Source organism: Larimichthys crocea, chromosome XX (assembly GCF_000972845.2).
Source record: "Larimichthys crocea isolate SSNF chromosome XX, L_crocea_2.0, whole genome shotgun sequence".
Taxonomy (NCBI): Eukaryota; Metazoa; Chordata; class Actinopteri; family Sciaenidae; genus Larimichthys; species Larimichthys crocea.
Window position 1 is genome coordinate 3425935 of NC_040030.1, and position 22285 is coordinate 3448219.

Consider the following 22285-nt stretch of genomic DNA (forward strand, 5'->3'; position numbering starts at 1 on the left):
ACTTAAAAACAACAAAAAAACAACAAAAACAAACAAGAACAAAAAATATTGTATCTGAAGATGTTGTATTGTAGAAGTGAAATCCAAATTTCATGCCGGTCTAGTTATATTTTTAAAGTGGGACAGCAGCACATATGTTTGTGTTTTTATGTCTTTTTTTTTGTGAGAGACTTTTCATTTGGAATATTATGGACTCTTGGAAGAAAGTGTGCTCATTCATACTGCTTCCTTCTTTCAGGCTGATATCATTAAATTTGACCATTTAAAACAGGGGGAACGCATCCTGACAGATTGAAATATCACTGTCAGATACTGTTATATATTGTTTAAAATAGGATATCCTATAGGGTATATTGTTAAAGTTTTGTTTTCTCACTACTGTTGTCTTGCTATCACTTACCGTTTGGAAGCTGCGATGACAAAAAACAATTTCCCTATGGGGATTAATAAAGTACTTCTGATTCTGATTCTGATTCCCCCTCTGTTCAATAGGAAAGGAGGCTCATACACAACAGATAAGTCAGTTCTTTCCCCACAACAGATAAGTCATGTGATTTTCAGGCTGATATCATTAAATATGACCATTTTAAACAGGGGGAACGCATCCTGACAGATTGGAATATCACTGTCAGATACTGTTCCCCCTCTGTTCAATAGGAAAGGATGCTCACACACAACAGATGAGTCAGGTGCTAACCTGCTATAATGGATTTAAGACAAATATGATAAAATACCTATTTATATTTAGCCTATAAATGAATGAGCACACCACAATATGCCAGCAGATTGAAAATTTTTGGTTTTCCTCAAATTCCACAACACCGGCTTTTTAAAAGTTGAACGATGGGAGCCGGCTCCAGTACGTGAGACCGTTGAGTGGTGGTAGAAAAAAAAAGACCCATTTTTAAAATTTAAAAAAACACAAAGGCAAGAATGCAGAATTTTGCAAACGCCAAGCTGTCATATCGAGCAGGATCCACAAGCAACCTTCATAGACACAAGTTTTTTTTACTTTTTATAGGTGTTTCTATCTGCTTTGTGTAGCAGAGTGGTTCAATAAGCACATTAGTACATTCATTGGGCAGTTTCAGAGAGTTGCAATGGTCTGTAAACGCAATGAAAACAATTGGCTACAACAATTTACTGATATTAAAATAAATGTAATTTTTTTACTTTTAAATGCTTCAGTACAAAAGATGTATTGAATATAAACATGATATGATTTATATGTGTACACATACAAATCAGCGCTAACTTTGGCAGAATTATGAAAGGTATAAGAGGTAACATAAGGTGCCGTTTTTGGAGCCGAAAGAGCTGACTCCCTAAAAAGAACCGAACTTCCCATCACTAGTATGAAGCGCACCAATAGGAGCTGGACAAAGAGGCGGCGGTGGTAAACGGGAAGTTGGAAGAAAAAGAGAAACAAAAAAAGTTTATTGCACAAACGACACCTGGATAACTAACTAACACGCGCGCATGAAGTGTTTGCAATGGTGCCCACGTCTTACGCGAAGTACCACATTAAGGTATGTGCAATATTAAACGTTCAAAGGTAAACAACTGTGCAAATACACTGGATATGGAAGGGTCCGATAATGGAATCAGACCTTTTATATTGATTTTGTGGTGTTTCCCCCCTAGCAGGAATGATTTCTATTAATGCCCCGTAAAGCCACAAAGACAGAGAAGCCTCCCCTGCTGTTCCTGGAGCGGTCTTTGTGTGGAGCCAGACTCCAAAATGTGCCTGAAGTCCGAGCAGCACTCAACCCCAAAGACTTCTTCACGGAGAGCCAAGAGCAGCACAGCTCAGCCCTCACGTCTTGGGTACATTGCTCATTCATTTTAAGCACTTTGTGCATGAATTTCACAGTGACTCTCAGCTGTTTGATTGCTGTGCTTTTTTAAACCCATTTCAGGTAAGCCCACAGTTTGACTCTGCTGCAGCTGCACCTCCAGTGAGACGAGGGAGGAGAAAATGCCTCTCTGCCACGAGCATCCTCGACAGCTGCAGTCAGCTTTCCAGGAAAAACACAGTGTGCAAGTTCCCCTCGTTGAAATTTCAGACAAGGTCAAGAGAGCAGTCTCATCAACCAAAGGGCACAAGGAAACCTGCAGAGTGTACTGTTGTGTCTGACACGGGGAATCAACCACGGGGATCATGCCAAATCAGGCGGACGGTTTCGAGTGCACAGTGCTCAGACACACCAAAGAGACAGACGACGTCAATCAGAAAAAGAAACGCAGAGAGCTTTTCCTCCAGCAGATCTTCGGGCCGACCTGAAACAACATCTGTGACAGGGAGATGCAGAATCGCAGCAAACGGTTCTTCAACACCTGCCTCCAATGAGGTCAGCGGTGTTAGCCCACCACCACCACCTGATGTGGACACTCCAAAAGTAATTCAAGAAGCGAGAAGTGCTTCCTCCTCCTCCTCCTCCTCCACCTGTCTTCACTTGCTGCTACCTGAGCCACCGTGTGATGAGCCACCTGACATTCTGGAGGCTGACACACCAGAGAGGGATTATGGGCTGAAGGTGACATGGAGGAGGAGGAAGGGTTTGATGCTGATGTTGAAAAAGAGGGGCAATCTCTCAGACTCAGACGTGTTGATTCACAGCTGATGTAGAGAGTTTGTAAGACGAGGATCAGGCAATGGTGATAAAAGAAGAGAACTATTTTATTGCACTTACCGGAGCTGCTTCTTTCTTAAGTGTTTCTGACATTTCAGTTAATTCTTTTCACTTTGAAAGCTCGTGATGAGAAGCCGTGCATGTTATGCGATAACTCTCACTCATGTCCTCTGCACAGCTCTGGTAGTTACGATTGTAGGAAGACTTATTGGACAGATCAAAATAGAAATAATTGCCTCAGTATCCAAGTAGAAGCTGTTTCCGTAAATGAGATTTCCAACAGATTCTGATTATACTCTATGGTTACGCTGGTTATGCTGCAAATCTGCTGTTCAGATCCAATCATGACCTATAGCAGCACATGCCTGTTGTTTACGAGCTTTAATGGAAGATATATGAACAGTGGTTGATGCGATATCAGTTAAAGTTCAAACACTATCTGTATATTTGTCAATGACATGAAATCTCAATTTGCTGGTCTAATTGAACCAAGGCTGACACTGGAGGATATCATTTAAACACTGCTGTGTGCGATGCTCTGTAAGTTCCCCTTTTTTTCTGTCAAACGTGTAAATATATGGAGGTCCAATAAGCAAACTAAATTCTTGTTTTTATTAAAGATTTCTTCCAGCCTCATGGCGCTGGCAGGGATAGTTAAACTGTGATGTAATAAACAATATATATAGAGAGAGAGAAATATAGCCCAAAGTCACAAAGTACATCATTACAATCTGTACAGGGAGTGACACCCTCTGTCCTTAGACCCTCGGTTCGAGTGAGGAAAAACCTGCCCACAAAAAACCTTTAACACGGAAAAAAGGTGGAAGAAACCTCAGGAAGAGCCACAGAGGAGGGATCCCTCTCCCAGGACGGACAGACGTGCAGTGGATGTCACATGTACAGAACATATAATACAACATATACTAAAATATAATATGAAATATCTGTTTGAATCTTCTGCACACTGTACACGACTGTGACAACTATACTCAACTGTATAAATAGATATGAACATACTATATAAATAGGATATATTATACATTATTGAAATATTGATAGATGGATGGATGGACGGATATATAGATAGAGAGGTTGATAGATAGACAGATGGATGGACGGATAGATAGATGGATGGATGGATAGATAGACAGATGGATGGATAGATAGATAGAGAGAGAGGTTGATAGATAGATGGATGGATGGATAGATAGATAGATAGATAGATAGATAGATAGATAGATAGATAGATAGATAGATAGATAGATACTTTATTGATCCCTGAAGGGAAATTCTTTTGCTGCTGCAGCATTAGAAGTAACATCACAGAACAGGCTCACATTATATACAGGCATGAGGTAAAAAAACAGTATAAACAGAATAAACTCAAAGAAGGAAGAACATATATATATACATATATACTCATATGTGCAATAACTTAAATGGGGAGAGTGCAGTTATCCATCAGATCAGCTGTTACAGAGTGAAGTGACAGATCTAGTAGTTGCCATGGTTTTTCTCCATCGATGTTTTTCCATTAATAGAACATTTCAAGGTAAGAGAGCCTCAGCCCTTCACGCCGCTGCCTAAAATCTCTCCAGCCAATCAGCTTCCACCTAACTAACCCTGCGACCAATAGGAACGCCGGTTGCTGCCTGTGTTCGGTAACTAAGGACCCCCCGAGTTACGGAGTTCTCCCCACGAAAAGTGTAAAGCTGCACGAGGACCTTCCCCTTAGCAACCGCGGATAAACATGAGTTACTACAGCATCAGGTAAATAACGGCTTATACTTTACAACCTTAACGTTTGTTCCGTTAGACCAACTGTTGAATGAGAACCCAGCCCGGTGTGTTTACCGTGAAACTCCGGTACCGTCTGTCTGTCTGTCTGTCGCCAGCAACTTTTTTTTTTTTTTTACTGTAAAGCAACCGTTTCTTTACAGTAAAGGCAGCTAACGTTAGCTCCCAACGGCAACACGATAGCTGTAACATCACACAGCAAACAAAAACAAAATAAATAAATAACACACGACATGTTTTTGCCTCTGATCGACGACGAATTTATAAAATGTAAAAAAAAAAGAAAAGGTGGGCGAGCTAACGGTCGTGTTGTCACGGCACGGCACGGCACATTTAGCCCAACAACTGTAAAAAAGGGAAAGAAATGTATCAAAGTGACGCCACGTTACGTGATTTAATATGACTTTCATTTTATCTAATAACACAAACGAGAATCGTGCATGTTTAGTTCATATATATATGTACATAATATCTTATTTTCGCCTATTTTCGTCGATGTATTTGAGGTAAAAAAACATAATTAGTCTTGTCTCCACCTCCCCTGATTATGTAGGACTGCGTCGAGTTTGGGAATGTGGGCTAACTACACGGAATCTGTTTAATTACAATGATCAACATCACAGATGGTGGCAGACACAGTCACAGACTCTCTCTTGAAAACAGTGAAACAAATGTTTTGCATGTTTGAGCCTGCCTCTCTGTGTCTGTGTCACAATCAGAAATGCTTTAAGAATTATTTTTCTTACAATACTCCAGTTTAAGTAATCATCAATTACGGATAAAATATAAATATATCAATATATATATATCAGGGTTCCCACGGGTGCTTGAATTCCTTGAAAATGCTTGAATTTCAATTCAGTGTTTTCAAGGTTGTGAAAATGCTTGAAATTTGTGTGATGTCTATTTGTCACTGTTATTGCGTTATGGTAGTTACACAATACACCGCTCACAAGCTGAGAATACAAGCCAATTCACAATTAGTTAAAAATCAAAACAGTCAATCTACCACCATATGAAATAATGCTAATTAGACCCATATTATTATGCCATACAGTGGCACCGCTGCGCTTCCCATGACCATCATGGCAAACACAACTAGTAGGCTACCTATTTAAAGGTGCTGGAAAAATGGAAAAACTGGTGCTTGAAAAGTGCTTGAATTTGTTCATGAAAAAGGTGTGGGAACCCTGATATATACAAGAACAAATTAACATTAAATAAAATGCAACAAATGCAAAAAGTAATCGTCCGTGTATGTGTCAGATTACAGAAGGCTGTGTATCTGATTTATGTTATGTAATCTATGCTACACCTAAAAATCATTACAAGTGTGTCAGTGCATGCAACGCGCAACGTTTGGAAGCAACAAGAGGGATTGAATGCACGGACCGAACTCGCATTAATGCACCTACAGTTCTCCTCTGATGTCCACTCTGCTGGTCGTGCAAGCAGGTGTTGGCCAGATGTGTAGTATCTCTGTGTGTGTGTGATGCACAATTTCAAGCAACATTTTTCAGAGAGATACAAATCAAAGCAGCTCCCACCCTTTTCCTCTTACAGCTCCACTCTGTTTACTTGATTTTTTTCATTTCATTTTTTCATTTCATTTTGTCATTCAAGGCACAGACACATAACAGCAATGCAAAGTGTATGTGCTTGCTTTACCCAGTTGTTAGATTCTCATTGTATTACATAATTCTCTAACCTGACATGGCTTTGTAACTGAGTCAGCTCAGTAATGTGACACTCTTTCTTGGTTAACACACCAGCTGTGATGCACACTGCTCTACCCAGATGGATTGTGGTAAAGTCCACTGGCAGTAATGCACGAGGACTCTCTTTATTTATATTTTCTCTTGTGACAAGGCCTTGAGTCTGCTGCAGCGGATTGCAGAGCTGACACGTCTGAGGAGTGACAGTTTTCATAACAGCATCACAGACGTAATGCTGCGAGGATCGCTTGCACAAGTGTAGTGAAAGTGGGAGGCCGATGAAGCTTCTGCTCCTGTTTTTGGACTGTAGTACACTTGCCAGGGTTAGTAGTAAAAATGTAACCCGAATGAGAAATCTGTACTTTAATAGCACATGAAGACTTTCAGTGTCAGCCTGGAATCATCAGCTCAAAGGTAGACCTAATGATAAATAACAAGCCCCTGGGTTATTACTGCTGAGAACTGAAGCTAGATCTGCCGAGGCTCTTCAGTCTTTGCTTTGATTCTAGGATGTATAATATCACAGAGTAGTACAAAAGCATCCATTATTACAGAATATCCTGTAGAGCAGTGCTTCTCAACCTTTTAGGGTCATGAAAGCTTCCAAACATGCATAGGTGGACCAGTGCTTTGCCCCCAGGTGGAACAAGATTTGATATATGTTTCTATATTTATTGAAATGACGTCCCCTTCACTTACAATGTCTCTGCTCCAGGCCTAAAAGAACAGTAATATATAGAAATATATTGTCATATGACTGAGGTAACTAGTAAAAACATCGCCTGTAGTTCTTAGATCAAGGATGTTTTAATTATCCCCAAAGGGCACGATGTTGTACAGCCACATAACCACCAGACAACCATAAATAAACAATACAGTAACACTAAATACAAAGCAAGTTTTAAAGGAATGACAGCAGAAGCTTTATTCGTCCTGCGTCTTGGCTGATTGTATCTGCGGCCAGATGGAAGCAACTTGAGTTTCAAAGGGGGGGAAATTTCAGGTAAACTTCCAGACACTTTCCATGGCAAGTTAAGCTGGGGAATTTTAGGAAATATTCCAAATCAGAAACTTTCCATGAGAATTTATAGAAATTAACTGGAATCCATGGGCTCAAATGTGTGGCTTCAATAGTCTTTGTGCTCTGGGCTCTAAAGTGTGGTCCAGGTTCTAGAAATCCTGTACTTGCAGGTTTGTTTTGGTCAAGATTATGCAAAAATGTTTGCTTGTGAATCCACGGTTTATTCCCATAAATTCCCGATAATTCCCATAAATTTAGGAGACACTGGGCTTCTTGCAAAGACGTGAAGATCGTTTAGGTTTACGCCTGGAAATTTGCTGCGATCTATTCCTGTTTTTGAGGGCGAGGAACCCGTCACAGCTAACAAAAGAGAATGTATAATGGACATTAATACTTCAAGGCCTCCTGTCTTATAAGTTTTAATCTCTACAACCTTTTGGCGGCCCCTTGAAGTTATCTCATGACCTCCTCGGTAGCCCCAAGCTCCAGGTTGAGAACCGCTGCTATAGAGCGTACAGAGCTCTGCACGAGGTCAGAAAGATCACCAATAAGCTTCCTGGTAGCTGCTGGGCTTGTTGCTTTTTTTGCACGGTGAGAAAATGTAGCTCACTAAACTTGTACCAAAAGTACAGCATGTCTAAAGCTCCGAGAGGGAAATGAATCCACTTCTCATCGTAACAACGTCGTCATAAATCAATCAATTTGGCGGTAGACCTCTGCAGCCACAAGCACGGCTCATGGTCGAGTCGAGATCTACAGCGGATTCCTAACACATATGGCCGAGTTGCTCATGCACTTACTGGAAAACATCCTTGGTATTCACTCACTCCCCTTGTTGAATGATACATTACTGCATGAATGTGACTGAAGTTACAGTTTATTTCTGTATGTTCTGCATTATGTCGGAGTTTAAATTAGAAGAGCTGATGTTCTTTTAAAGCGAACAAAGAAAAGTGTCACCGTAGGAGAGTCATGTGTCCCTCGGGTCCCCGGGGGAGCAGTATTATTATCACCTCTTGTAGCTTATTTCCATCATTTGTTTTGAGCTCAATAATTACTCCCTCTGGTGACCCCCGTCCCCCCTCCCCGCTCTGCTTATCATCAGTTGACATATATGCCCTTTTACCGCTGTCTCTGAGGACAAACATGCACAAACATTTCTTCTCCGTGCTTTTTTTTTTTTTCCTCTTCTCTCTCGCTTTTACAAATAGGCACAGAAAAAAAAGAAAATGATTGGGAGGCTCTGGTTTCCTAGCAACTAGATTAAGGTCCCCACACCATGTCTGTTTTTAGAAAGGGTAATCTATAGGTTTTGGTTGATCGAGTTACCCTTAAAAACAGCATGTGCTTTTCAGTAAAAACCCGGAGGAACACACACTCTGGAATATCTAAGTCATTAGCCGGTAATGTTTTGACGGGGGCATTTCGGGCTATTTAAAGCTCAATAAATTCCAACTATTGCGTATAACCCGAGGTGCCAGACAAGATGTGCATCTGTGGTTTGATATATGTGAAGCTGCTTCGTGAGTCAGAGGAAATGAGCTGAGGCTGATTGCTGACTCCTCCAGAAAGTTTACAGGAAAGTAGTCGGGGGCGCTAAAAATAAGGGAACTAAGGTGATAGTCAAACTGATTCTTTATATAAAAAAAACAACCACAAACTGGAACTTTACAGACTTTAAGGCTGACACCAGTATCCAGGCCTGTCCCTAGCTGAGTCCTGAGTGCGTTTGCCTGAAGTGTGAAGTCATGGTAACAGCTCCAAGCCTCCCAACCTCAGTCTGACTCGGCACTGGTAGCTGTCACTCCCCTGGGTGGGACGTAGCTACTCTTTCTCAGTCACATAATAGCAGAGATGTTGGAGCCTGCAGGGCGTACTGTTAGGTAGAACTCCGAGCTCCGGGCTAGACAAAGAAGATTTTTGTGATACCGTAGATCGGAGGACTATCATTCCAGCAGTCGCATCCATGGACACTGTAAAGAATGGGGGATCTCAGCCTGTCTACAGCCGCTGGTCATACAGGTACATACACACACACACACTTGTAGGCACACATATATATTGTAGGCAGCTCTTTGCTCTCCAAGACTTATGGTTTATTTGTTCCAGCATGAACACACACACACATTTTTGCTTTAGTTCCCCGAGCTGTATTGACTCTTGAGGATTGAGAATAGCAGCGTGGCCTGTGTCAGCACAGAGGTCAGCGCCGCTATAATATATATCCCCGGCTGAGCGGCTGACCTGCAGTCAAAGATGCGCCGCTCGCTCATGTTTCTGACGCCATCGTCGTTACTTATTCAGAGCATCAGGCTGCTGTGACTGCGTTGTAACCAGAGTTGGTGATTTGCGTGTGTCCAACCTGTTTTTTTTTTTCCCGTACGGCTGCTTGATTGGAACACTCGTGTAACAAAGGATGTGCTAAGAATATCCATCCAACTGATTACTGAATCAACTGAAATAACCGAGTCCTCTTTGCATTTTCGTTGTCAAGGCTTCTAATATAATGTATAACGCTTAAGCTGTGATGAGGGAAAAAAAACTCAATAGGCTGACGCTGAGGCAAGTGAATAACAGTTTCACACGTCCTGCAGCTGTTTTAAAGATTTTAAAGGACTAGTTCAAGAGTAAGATGAGAAGATATGATGAAGCTGAAGTCATTTTCTGTAACCGCTTGTCCTCCTTATCAGCTGCAGCCAATCCCAGCTGACATTGGGCGAGAGGCGAGCTACACCTTGGACTGAAGTCAAAACACGCTTAGCCTAATTTAGTATAAAGGCCGGAAGCAAGAGAATAACAGCCCGGCGAAGCAAACTGTGGCCTGTTTCTTGTCATAACAGTGAGGTCGCCAGGTTCGGTTTGGTGCCGTTTGACAGTATAAAGAATGGACAGAGCCCGAGTCTCTGAGTCTGAGCCCCACAGAGATTGACTCACTTCTGCAGCCAGCTTCAAGTGGCCGCTGCAGGTATTGTAGTCTTTAACACTTCCGCATTGGCTTCATATCCCATCACCCGAGGTCGCTGCTTGGTCGTACACGGTATAGGCGTAGCTGTTTAACATAAGTGAACTATTAGGTGAAAGGTTAAGAGAGGACAGGTCCGGCGCTTGTCCTCCTTTTTCCGAAAGCCGCTGCCTGACCTCATCAGTCCTCTTTTTATCTCTACGCTGTAAGCCCGTGGCAGACATTAAATTAATTCAACTGTCAGATTTCCTTTTGAAGTGGCAAAGTGGAAGGCTTTCAAATTAAGGTGAACTGATCCAATCATAAGATCCCTCCGGCTCCAGGCAGGAAATCAGTAGTTGTTTTGATATTGGTTAAAATCTCTTTTCCAGCCTGAATCATCTTATTTCATTATTTACGGCGTTATGATGGTGTCTTACTTTAAATTCTATAATATTATCGTGCAGCTCAAAACAAATTACACGGCCCAGCAGAGCTCATCCTCTGTCAGTCTGTAAATCTTTACAGCGCCGCGCTAAGTCCTCCAATTACAGCGAAGCCCCGACAGCCGACTGCAGGTTTTTAATCAATGCTGGTGGAGGTGCGCTGTTGACGGAGATGAAATCTCCATGGTTACCTCGATCTGACACACAAGGAAGGGACAACAGTGGCGTGTCCTTCTCTTGTCACCCAAGCTGTGATGGACTAATGAAACATTGATCACTCACAGCGGTGATGAGGCGCTCTCTCTCAGTGCGTGTGTGTGTGTGTGTGTTTTCCAAGAACATTCGTGGTAGAGGACATTCTCTCAACCCCCGACAGACTGAAGTATGATAATCCTCTGAAGGATGTTGTTTTTGATTACATGTTGCACCTGTTCTGCAGCCGCCCTCTGTCTTCGTTATCAGTGTGACTTTATTAGATAATTACTGTCCTTTCTAAAGCGACCACACCGCAGACGCTCTCTCATTTCATGAATCAGTAAAGCCTTCCAGGTATACGGAGTGTTATTCATGTCCCGTGAATGTTCGCTTTTTTTGACCTGAGCCCGTTCTCTCCGTGTCCACATGTCCTGTCCCGTGCTACCCGGCTGCCTTGTTGCCAAATTTGACATTTTCCCTGAAGACCCTCCAGCTCTGCCAGCTTCTCCTCTAACTCAGCAGCAAGGTAGGCAGAAACACACACACACACACACATAACACACACTCTCTCTCTCAAAACACTTTCCTTTCACAATCCTTGACTTGAATTACCAGGTAAACAGAAGATTCTGGACTGATAGAAGGCGGATTGAATATCTGCCGCAACACTGTTTTAATTAAACATCATCATAAATTTAGAGTAATCTGCAGCGTCACTGAGTTTGTCTGGGTTCATTTGAAGTTTTCAGTCGAAATATTCAAAATGTTTAACACCACTGGACGAGGACGCTGCCAAGTCAAGCTCTTCGCGATGGCACCTGATGTTCTGTGGATCAGATCGGATCATCGTCGCTATCATGCCTGCTCCAAGACCCATCACGTTCACAGAGCTTCACGTTTCAAGAGTTTCATTAAAGATTTCTGACAGCCAGACTGAAACATCAGACTCTGTTCATCATTTGGAGACTCACACAAGTCTCTGTGAAGGATGGACCAAATATTTTTTATGATTTACTGAAATGCAGAGAACAATTCAAAGATGTTAGCCTCAGTTATGATTGCTCAATAGGCGACAAACAATCTTAATGTGCTTCATCTGTCGCTGCTTTGTCTTTGTCTGGGAAAAAACATCCTGCATTATATCGAAGCTACAATAAAAAAAGACCACAGTACAGTTACAGCAGAAAGATGTTGAAAACATCAGGGAATGTGTCTTCATCCATTAATCAGCGTGTGCTTTGTAGCATGCAAACAGACTTATCCATGGTGCGGCCCAACGGGAAATCTGAGTAAACATTTTAATCCCTGGACATAATTTAGTTTGAGACAAACTGTTGCGTAAAATACTGGTAGAAGTCTCCTGTCTTCTCCTTTCTTACCGTCCCAAAAAGCCAGTCCCCAATGTGTAATTAAAAACTACTATCATCCTCCTCCCTGTCACCAGCACCTGTTCTCAGGTGGCCTCCCCCAGGGGACACACTGTGTTTACCTATATCAACAGCGAAGAGAGGGAGCTTCGAGTGATGATATGACACGCCGGTGCGAGGTGACTCATTTTGACGTGGAATCGACGGATTAATTGTCGGGCTTGAGGTCCTTGAAGCAGTGTGTGTCATCACCGGCACACGAGCTGTGGAAAGGATGTTCGTAATGGAATGACGGAGGGAGAATGAGTAAGTCAGATGAGTCTGATGAGCTTGCCTGATGGAGAGGTGTGATTTGATGACGTCTAATATATCTTTTTAAAAAAAAGAAGAAGTCATTCCAGCCCAGCAGAACATGTGATGTTTAAAGATGTACCCGACAAAGGAGGATGAAAGAAATGAGAGATGGAGTTCATGACCCGCCACATGTGGGAGACTTATTGAGCAATCATGTCGCCTATTGAGCAATCATAACATCTTTAAAATGTTCTCTGCATTTCAGTAAATCGTAAAAATATTCGGTCCAAGTTTCATTTCTTTAGGGGAGGCTCTGGCTCGGAGGCGGAGCGGGTCGTCCACCAATCAGAAGATCGGTTCAATCCCCTCCATTCTGCATGTCGAAGTGTCCTTGGGCAAGATACTAAACCCCAAATTGCTCCTGAAGGCTGCGCTATCGGTGTGTGAATGTGTATGAATGGTTAGCTCCTAACACTGATGAGCACCTTGCATGGCAGCCAGTGGCATCAGTGTATGAATGTGTGTGAATGAGAAGCGCCTGCAGTGGTCGGCTATATAAGTACAGTCCATTTATGTTTGACAGGAAAGACAGGAGTAGAAACACTGACGGTACAGACTCCTGCTGTTGCCCTTCTCTCTCTCTCATCACGGTAGCCAAGCAACCTGGGCCCAATCCCTTCTGATAGGCGTCCAGGGTAAATGCCCCGAGGACCCAGACTGCAAGGCATTCTCTCAGCTGGAGCTTTGTCCTTTTTTTTCTTGTTTAGTGCTCTCTTTTCTTTACTTTCTGTCATTTTCAGAGAATCATGAGTCATGCCATGTTTGTCCAACAGAAGGTCACTGTTATCATCTAGACTTCATATTTTTAGTTATGCTGTACGTTATGTTTTTTTCATTCTCTCTACATTACTGATTAAACTTTTCTTTCATAGAGCATACACACAGGAACACAAAGTCCTTACCTTGTATTCATGCAACAATAGAGCTGACCTCTGCTGGACTGAGAAGGAAAATCTAATTCAGTGCTGATGAATGTGTGTGAACTTCATCTGTATAAAAAAAAGTTTCTCCTTTTTTTTTTTCCCGTAGTGGCATTGAAGATGACAGCTCCAGTCTTATGCAGCAGAAGCTGGAAAAACAGGTAGGAAGCCAAACTGCATCAATCTGTTGTAGTCTGATGAAGTGTCTAACTCACATGCCAAGATTTCACATTAAAAACTAAAGGGCTGAGATGACCTCCACTCTGGTGGAGCCACCGCAGGGTGTCGACATCACTGTGGTGCTGTGCAATTAAGAGATTAATGCTCTTGGTTTGGAAAGATCTCCTGGGTTTGTTTGTTTTTTCACCTGCACGACCACTTGGAATTTTAACGCTTGCCTACGTTATCATCCACACGTTACCTCGACATCTCCCTTCATCCGTCACACATTCTGCTTTGATTTAAGCCGTACGCCGTCTCACACATTAGGTCGAAAGCAAGCGGGAAGGTGAGTTCAAAAAGAGAGAGAGAGGGATTTAGTGAGAGAGTCTTCTGATCTTACATAACTCAACAAACAGACACATGCGGTTTATGGAAAATTGATAAATAAATAAACAAATATTAAGTATCAGTATCCTAATATGTTAAATCTTTCTTCTATCTTTTACTGTGTGCGTTCACACCCTGTGTCACGTAGTAAAATGAAAACCATTCAGACAGTTAGACCATGCACTGGGGCTGTATCTCACTTTAAGCGCACCTCTCCCTCTCTCTCTCTCTCTCTCTCTCCCTCTCTCTCTCTCCCTCTCTCTCTCTCTCTCTCTCCCTGCTGGAGCGTTAATGACTGCTGATTCAGTTAGCAACCGTGGCCGCATGTACACACACACACACACACATAAACACACACTGTGCGCTCAGCACTCGGCTGAGAAACGGACCCGTTTCTGTCAGGAGGACCACACAGCGCAGCGCAGAGGAGGCTGACGCTCTATCGATCGTCAAACTGAGTTCTCGCAGGAGAAGAATGAGCGGACGTGGAGGCAGAGTCGTGCCCAGCAGGAGTGCTGCTCTCTGCGGGAGAACGTAGTTTCGTCTGACCTCAGGACAAACGGGACTTGTGATGTTTTTCCAATAGAGAAAACTTGTTAACTTTTGGCTCACACTTGTTCGGGGATGTCGATGGAGCGGGTTGGTAACTTCTAATATAATTTCTTTCTATCTGTTTGAGGAGTTTCTTTCTGAAATAGGACATCCACTAATCTCTCACTGACTTTATCCGACTTCTGTCGTCAGATTCTGCAGTAATCTGTCTTTTGCATACGTCTACTTTTCCTCATGTTTTGGTTGATAAAGGAAAGCTTGAATGAAGTCACATCCTGGTCGCACAATACCAAGTACTGAGTCTCCACAGAGGGTGGAATATGATCACAGATAAGCTTAAAATAGCAACAAGAAGGGAAGTCAACACAAACTGATCAGACTTTGGCTGAGAGATTAGGTAAAAATCAATCTTAAAAAGTAAAATGAAACCTTGCTTTAGTCTTATTTTCATATTTAATAGGAATATAGGAGAGAATAAGTCAGATCACGCCAAACGAACGCACAAAATAACAAACATGAAATCAAAATCTTTTATCGATACAATCTGAAACCACCGAGAGGAATTTGGAGCGCAGATTCAGGCCAGATTCACCATTGTTATGCGTCTTGAAATCTGGCAGCATTTCCACACCCCGTTTGTTACACTCACAGCGACGATGTTCATTATGATAATCTCGCTTTATGTTTTATTCATCCAGTCGCCTTTATTCATAGCCATAAAGCGGCCGTGCATGTCGCCGTCCTCTTAAAGGAGAGTCCTTTGAGTCCAGGTTATAAAGGTCTCAGCCACATCCCGTGTGCATTAAATAACTAAATGCATTCAGTAATAACATTTCTACTGCTTAACCTTCTTTATTACTTCTTATATTCGTAGTAGTGTCATGGGATTATTATTATATTTTCCCCACTGGGAGTCAGTGCACTGTTCTTTGCTTTTTATGGTGCTGCTGAAGTAAACATCCCACATGAATCTACTTTTTTCACTCATAAATCATAACAGTGTGGCAGATGTTGCTGTGATTGTACAGAAGGGCGGAGGAAACAATGAGACAGATTTCTTCGAGACATTTCCTCGGTGTCAGCACGAAATGACTGATGAGTTATGAAAGCGTCTTGTCTCTTCCAGCCCACTGAGCAGCATCACTGAACAGGACTTGTTGTTGTGGATTCGACGCGCTAATTAATGCGCTTGCGTAATCCGTCGGTTGCTTTGACCACAGAGGACCGGGGGGCTTGGAAAGGTGGGGAGGGAGGGTAACGGGTAGACCTGAAACTTCATCACAAATCACTTCACCGCAGTCCCCAAAAACATGACTCAGTTCTGTGTAGAAAAAGGTCACTGACTTGCTTCGTTTCTTTACCAAGTCTTCGTTGTGTAGTTGGCCATTCTTCAGCATAACGCCAAATAAGACCCTCGCAGCAGCAGCAGCAGCCATTATTTCAGCTATTCACTGAACCCATTCGCTGCTCCCCGAGGTACTCTTGGCATGATTGTTGGGTTTCATTATGCCTGTGTTGCCGTCACTCTGTTGCGTGAGTCATCCTGCGTCGACTCTACGGTTTGTTTGCATTGTCCATACCGCGTGGGTGTTCATCGATACACTCAATGGATCTCTCGCTTTCTATATTTCGAAAAGCCTTTTGTGGTTCCAAGGTTGATAGAAAATATCATGCAACAACAAGACGAGATGGGATGTAGCCTCGTTCTTCCCACTACTCCAGAAACTAGAACTTGTTCAGTTTGTGGTTCTTGAGAAAATGGGAAACAGTTGCTGAAAACACGTGAAAAGACTTTGAACATGTTACAGAAATGTGGAGTTAGAGGTTCAAACAGTTTTTCACCAGTTTTCAGTGTCAGGATTTTGGTGGGCGGTCCTTAAAGGGTGGCTCGATGACACACTGAGGCCACCCTGAGCAGAGAGATAGAGATTAATTCATCTCAGTGTTTCAAAGTTTGTCGGTTGGTCTGACAAACTTTAAAGTGTTTAAATTTAGAAACTTTATGGTCCATAGAGGTGAATTTTTTATCATCTGCCAGCAGAAAAATCTACATTTTCTCTCTTGTACTTTAGATTATTGCCAGATACCTCTAGGACACACGTCTTTAATGTTATCCTACAGACACAGATCACCCTCATCATGCATAATAATGTAATTACGCTCAGCTCAGATGTTCTCCAGCTCGGCTAAACGTTCTCACCCTCTTGTAAAGCCTGATATACAATATGTATGTAGTGATTTTCCACTCACCGTTCCCACTTATTCGCTCCATAGAGGGCGCTGCTGGAGCAGAAGCAGCGGAGGAAGCGGCAGGAACCTCTCATGGTCCAGCCCAACACGGAGGCTCGACCACGGCGCTCCAGGACACGGCGCGGCGAGGAGCAGGCGCCTCTGGTGGAGTCTCAAGTCAACGTCACCAACGATGTCATCATGGACGGTGAGGAAAACACCTGTCGTCTCATTTCTTATTCATGTCACAGGTCATGTGAAACCGCACACAGAGAGAACAGAGAATTAAATGTTTTAAAGGAAAAAGAATAAAATGAGAAAATCTCAGTGTGTCCTGCAAAATGCACAAAAACAAACTTTCAACACGAGCGGATGTGGTACAGTAGATATACCTGACACAAGTCGTATATTAGGTACCTACTAGGATCTATGTAACACCTCAGCTAATTAAAGTGCTCCAGCAGAGCTCAGGCACAGACGAATCGTTCTATTTAATTACCACAACGTGACAGCGTTAACAACCTACGGCAACAGCTGACTGTCCTGTCTCGTGCTCTAGGTATCGATGGTCCAGCAGCGTTCTTGGCCACAGAAGCTCCTGATCCTGGGATGAAAATCCAAATTTTGTCAGTGAGCCAGTCCCAGTCCCAGTCTCAGTCCCAGTCCCAGTCTCAGTCCCAGCCTCAGTCCCAGCCTCAGTCCCAGTCGCCCACTGCCGAGGAACCAGAGAGGGATGGAGACACCGAGTCGCTCCTGGAGCCCAAGACAGATATCCATGAATTACTGCAGAAACAAGGTGAGTCCTGGCAGATTCTTAACGCTGAGAAAAATAGAAGAATACTAGAAGAATATTAAATCATATGAAACGGTGAAATAAAAAGAGCTTGTGGTTTAAATATAATTTTAATTCACTTCAGAGAGGATTAGTGAGGCACTACATTTTAAGTCTGTGAAGTTTAGTGAATGAATTTTCCTTTATCCTGTGTTAAGTCGTCTATCAGAGCCAGTTTCATGAGTACGACATACACAGCTCATAATTAATCACATTCAAGTTTTCAGGGCGGCACCTCACGTCAACACAAGGTCAGTGTTACATGAGGTGAATGCGAGAATGAAAGCGGGTGGTAGTAAAGTATAGAGCCGTGTTTAGTGTATTTATATATACACACAACCTATTTTTATGAAGGGAGTCTCATTCAGAACAAGGTCTCATCTGCAAGCAGAAGAAACAAGGAGCAAGCAGCCAGCTGGACACGACGAGCATCAGAAACAATCTAAAACAGTAGAGTAAGAAAATATTACCGTCTAGTTCTCGGCATACTGCTTTGTGTGTTCATGTCGCTGTAAGTCACTTCAGATCAGCAGCTACTGTTGAGCAAAGTCAAACTTCTGGACGTCTCCTGGAAGTTCAAGCGCTCTGCTGCTGCAGCATAGATGCAGACAGCGGGGGGATTGATGGTTACGCAGTGAGAAATGGGTCATTTAATAATAGGCCAGGGCATTGTTCGTACTGCAGCGCTCATCTGTGGCATCATTACAGCTACTGCCGCCCACACTCACAAGCCAGCTGGCAGGGATTTCTAAAGTTTATGGAAGATGCATTAAAAATCGAGCTCAGAGTGGATTATTTTGCTACTGTGGAGCAAAAACAGTTTCCTCCACCCTAAAAACTTTCATTTTTTGCATTAAGGTTGAAGCTTTGCGGAGCCACGATTGAATCCCGGGTCAAATGATCAGAAGCAGCTCCAGTTATCAGATCTTTTTTTTTCTTTTTTTCTGGGCTTTGGTGTGACGTGACGCCGCAGCAGCAGCAGCAGCAGCAGCAGCAGCAAATGTCACCGTCCTCCTCAATAATGCAAAGCCTCATTGTTAATGTCAGCCCGGTTTAGCATAAGAATATGTCCTCAGGACTTCCAGCAGGTATTTTTGGCTCTCCGTCCTCGCATAATACCCCCAACCCCAGAGGAAAACGGGAGAAAATAGAAATTTTGAGGCCCGTTCTGCGTACGATCTGCATTTTTGCAGGGTGTAAAATCCGCTGTGTGGCGATTATCATGCGGTTGTGGGTTTTGGGTTGTTGATTAGCCCGTTCTGAGTCCTGACATTTCCACATGGCTGACTTTATAAGCCTCACAGAACTCTGCTCGGTGTTTTAATTGGAGCCCTGGAGTCGCCGTCGGAGAGAGGCTAACATTTGCAATCCGTGTCTCACGGCGGCTTTTAGTTTCTCTCAGGGAACCGAGTTCATCGCTTGTAAATACCCCAGTGTAAATATTGTGTTTGGCTGTGTCACATTATTATTCTCACAGTCCTCCAACTCTCTGACCCGTCTATGAGATGTTGGTGCAGGTGTAGAAAATACAGTGTGAAGCAGAATGAACCTGAAGATAGGATTACAGTAATTTTAAACCAACCATATCATTATCATTAATATCATTTCAGGTCACTTTAAGTTGAATTTGTTAAGTGTTCTAATTTTACACATGACCACAGAGCTGCTTACTGAGATCCGTCCATACCAGAGGCCCGCTGTCATCCTCTGACAGCACATTAAAACGGCCCGTAGCTGCAGCCAAGGGCTGATAAATCCAATTATCAATGAAGAGACAGATGTCTCAAGCAGTCTTGACTGGCTGCAGTCAGCCGGACTTATTTTACATCCGCACGACTCTTCACAAGTGCACAGACGCGAGTCTCCGAGGGACGTTCGGCCTCATCTCTCGACGTTAATCTCGCCCTTCTTGGAAGTGACTTTCGGAAAAGTGATGCATTGTTTGTGACGGGTCGGGGCTTCAACTGAGGCCACGACCCAAATGTGAACTTTGTGTGGGGTGAGTGCGGAGCAGAACTGAACTGAATGCACCCCTGCTTTATCACACCTAACATAAAAGGTATCCAGCTCTTAAGAAAGCAAACACGCTGGAGGAAATGTGGCCATACAGACGCAAATCATACAGTCCAGAAATTAGAGTCATGCTGGGAAAGAGTGAATGAAGGAAAGGAAGATAAGTGCTACTCACAGCTAGTAGAAACTGCTTCATTAGATACAGTACAGGAAATATTTATGATGGAAAAAATGACTTATTCTTTAACCCTTTATCGGGCGAGAACCGTATATGATCACTTACTTAAAATGACTTTCTCCAGCCAATCAGCGAATGTCAGACTACATCACAGGTAGCTTTGGTATGGCCTCTAATGGCCTCTAACATTTTCTGCACTGTATCACGTGCCTGATATTTTGAAATAAGTGTCATAAGTTCATTAAAACGTGTCTGATTGTTAATTTGTGCGAGCGTCCGTATACGGTAACTTCTTTGACTTTGATTTGCAGCCTAAAATTGACACTTTTTGTCGTCTTATATCCACCAGTAACACTCCAGACATCGGTGATAATGTAAACTGATGTATTAACGTGTCGAGTCAACAGTACAGCAGAATGTACTGCTGGATGTAAGCTGTAATTCCCTCCGAGACGTTATAAGCTGTGTTGTTATTGTTCTCACTTGTTTTGCTTGTATATGCAAAAAAATCAATAGAAAAACAAACCGTGTTAAATTTCAGAGAAATAGAAACGAGCGATTTTAACTTTCTGCCATATATCAGAGAAAATAGATGAACCAAGAAAAATCACCAAACCTGAAGACATAAAAAGTCTTTGAGGTTCTTTGGTAGTTATGAACACACAGAACCTCTGGCATTTATATTCCTTTTGTAAAGGCCTCTGTGCATCATTAAAGCCGCCTCTTCTCCTTCCTTGATCAGGTCTGTGTGGCAGCATGAACTTCGATGAAGCCAGCGACCATGAGGACGATACCGAGGAGGAACGGACACGTTCTCTGTCTCCTAAACCGGACACCACCAGACCCTCCTCAGCCGCCAGTGGCAAGGACACCCCGGTGAGTCGCCGGATAATTCCACTCGCTGTTCACAAAACCCCACTCCCAGGACTAAATCTGATAAATTCATTGTTCTCAGGAGGTGGTAACTCCGGGATCGCCCACAGCAGACAGCGCGCTGATCGACGTGGCCAATCTAGAGGAGTTTGTCTTCCGTCCGGCTCCGCGCGGCGTCACCGTCAAATGTCGAATCACCCGGGACAAGAAGGGCATGGACCGCGGCCTCTACCCCACCTACTTCATGCACATGGAGAGAGAGGACGGCAAGAGAGTGAGTGTGCGCTTTCAGACTTCTAAAACATGCAAGATAAGCAAAGAGTCGACCTTTTCAAATATTTCCGTCTCTCTTTCCAGGTGTTTCTGCTGGCAGGAAGGAAGAGAAAGAAGAGTAAGACATCCAACTACCTTATTTCAGTGGATGCCACTGATCTGTCAAGAGAGGGAGAGAGCTTCATAGGTAAACTGAGGTAAAACTCATAGATCTGCTTTATTTGTGACGAATATTATGAGAAAACCACGCTTAAGTTCAGCAAATCTGAACCGGGGTAAACATTTCATCAATCAACGTGTGTCCTCATCAGGTCCAACCTCATGGGCACCAAATTCACGGTGTACGACAACGGCACGAATCCCTGCAAAAACCCCGGGACGCTGCTGGAAGAGAGCAACACGCGACAGGAACTGGCTGCCATCTGCTACGTAAGACACACACACACACACACACACACGAGTGCATTCATAACATCAAGTGAAACCGTCAACACTCTATCTGTATTTGGACAGGAAACCAACGTGCTGGGATTCAAAGGACCGCGTAAGATGACCGTAATCATCCCGGGCATGAACATGAACTTTGAACGAGTCCCCGTGAGGCCTCAAAATGTGAGTGTGCCGGTCCAACTCAAACACGTGGGGATGCTCGAGTGGGTGGAACCTGAACGTGAGCGTTGTGTTTTTTTGTGTGTTACAGGATCAGGAGAGCCTCCTGAGCAGGTGGCAGAACCACTCGCTGGACAACCTGATCGAGCTGCACAACAAGGCGCCCGTGTGGAACGACGACACCCAGTCTTATGTGCTGAACTTCCACGGCCGCGTCACTCAAGCTTCAGTCAAGAACTTTCAAATAGTTCATGACAACGACCGTGAGTATCCCCCCCCGCCCCGTGCACATTTCCTGCACAGTTCAGGCCGACGGTGACGATCTAACACACGGCACGCTTGTTTTTCTGTTTGCTTCAGCCGACTACATCGTCATGCAGTTTGGCAGAGTGGCCGAAGACATCTTCACTCTGGACTACAACTATCCCATGTGCGCCCTTCAAGCCTTCGCCATCGGCCTGTCGAGTTTTGACAGCAAGCTGGCCTGTGAATGAACCGCCGGTTTCACTCGCTCGCCGCCGCCTTTCCCTCGTCCTCCCTCAAATCTCTTCTCGCCGGGGCTATCCGGAAAGCCGACAGCTACGCTGCTCACATCACAGACGTGAGACCGAATGAGACTGATCGGAGATGTTGGTGCTCTGTCGGCCGGGTCGATATCAGTTTAACCTTTTTGTACAGTGCATGTAGACGACGACAAAAAAAAAAAGGGAAAAGACAAACACTCGTCTGTCTCTTCGTCAGACAGAAGGAACTGATGTGAAGTCTGTGAGTGGAGGGTGGTGATATGT

At 43.5% G+C, this 22285-nt stretch overlaps 2 protein-coding genes across 5 annotated transcripts; both read left to right on the plus strand.

The window, feature by feature from the left end:
- The first annotated feature begins 1335 nt into the window (after positions 1-1335).
- Positions 1336-3230, plus strand: rhno1 (RAD9-HUS1-RAD1 interacting nuclear orphan 1). 2 transcript variants are annotated; one of them, XM_010744538.3, is made up of 3 exons: positions 1336-1529; positions 1645-1827; positions 1920-3230. In XM_010744538.3, the coding sequence occupies exons 2-3, from the start codon at positions 1663-1665 to the stop codon at positions 2622-2624; spliced, it is 870 nt and encodes a 289-aa protein (XP_010742840.3). In that variant the 5' UTR covers positions 1336-1529; positions 1645-1662; the 3' UTR covers positions 2625-3230. The 2 variants fall into 2 exon arrangements, with proteins under 2 accessions (XP_010742840.3, XP_019132415.2); XM_019276870.2 differs by having other exon boundaries at positions 1648-1827.
- A 1040-nt stretch (positions 3231-4270) lies between these two features.
- Positions 4271-22183, plus strand: tulp3 (TUB like protein 3). Of its 3 annotated transcripts, none has more exons than XM_010744540.3 (12): positions 4271-4403; positions 11233-11274; positions 13499-13550; positions 16765-16927; positions 17279-17515; positions 20485-20618; positions 20698-20889; positions 20973-21085; positions 21200-21317; positions 21402-21500; positions 21589-21760; positions 21858-22183. In XM_010744540.3, exons 1-12 carry the CDS (start codon positions 4384-4386, stop codon positions 21989-21991), a joined length of 1476 nt encoding a protein of 491 aa, XP_010742842.3. In that variant the 5' UTR covers positions 4271-4383; the 3' UTR covers positions 21992-22183. The 3 variants fall into 3 exon arrangements, with proteins under 3 accessions (XP_010742842.3, XP_010742841.3, XP_019132378.2); XM_010744539.3 differs by lacking the exon at positions 4271-4403 and adding an exon at positions 8874-9188; XM_019276833.2 differs by lacking the exons at positions 4271-4403; positions 11233-11274; positions 13499-13550 and adding an exon at positions 14252-14577.
- The last annotated feature ends 102 nt before the right edge of the window (positions 22184-22285 follow it).

What these genes read in the sequence shown, in the direction of transcription:
- rhno1 (XM_010744538.3), top strand. Translation starts at nt 1,663, where the DNA reads ATGCCCCGTAAAGCCACAAAGACAGAGAAGCCTCCCCTGCTGTTCCTG. An exon ending in GCTCAGCCCTCACGTCTTGG is followed by an intron (nt 1,828 to 1,919) that starts GTACATTGCTCA and finishes AACCCATTTCAG; the next exon opens with GTAAGCCCACAGTTTGACTC.
- tulp3 (XM_010744539.3), top strand. Translation starts at nt 9,133, where the DNA reads ATGGACACTGTAAAGAATGGGGGATCTCAGCCTGTCTACAGCCGCTGG. An exon ending in TACAGCCGCTGGTCATACAG is followed by an intron (nt 9,189 to 11,232) that starts GTACATACACAC and finishes TTTTCCCTGAAG; the next exon opens with ACCCTCCAGCTCTGCCAGCT. An exon ending in AATAGTTCATGACAACGACC is followed by an intron (nt 21,761 to 21,857) that starts GTGAGTATCCCC and finishes TGTTTGCTTCAG; the next exon opens with CCGACTACATCGTCATGCAG.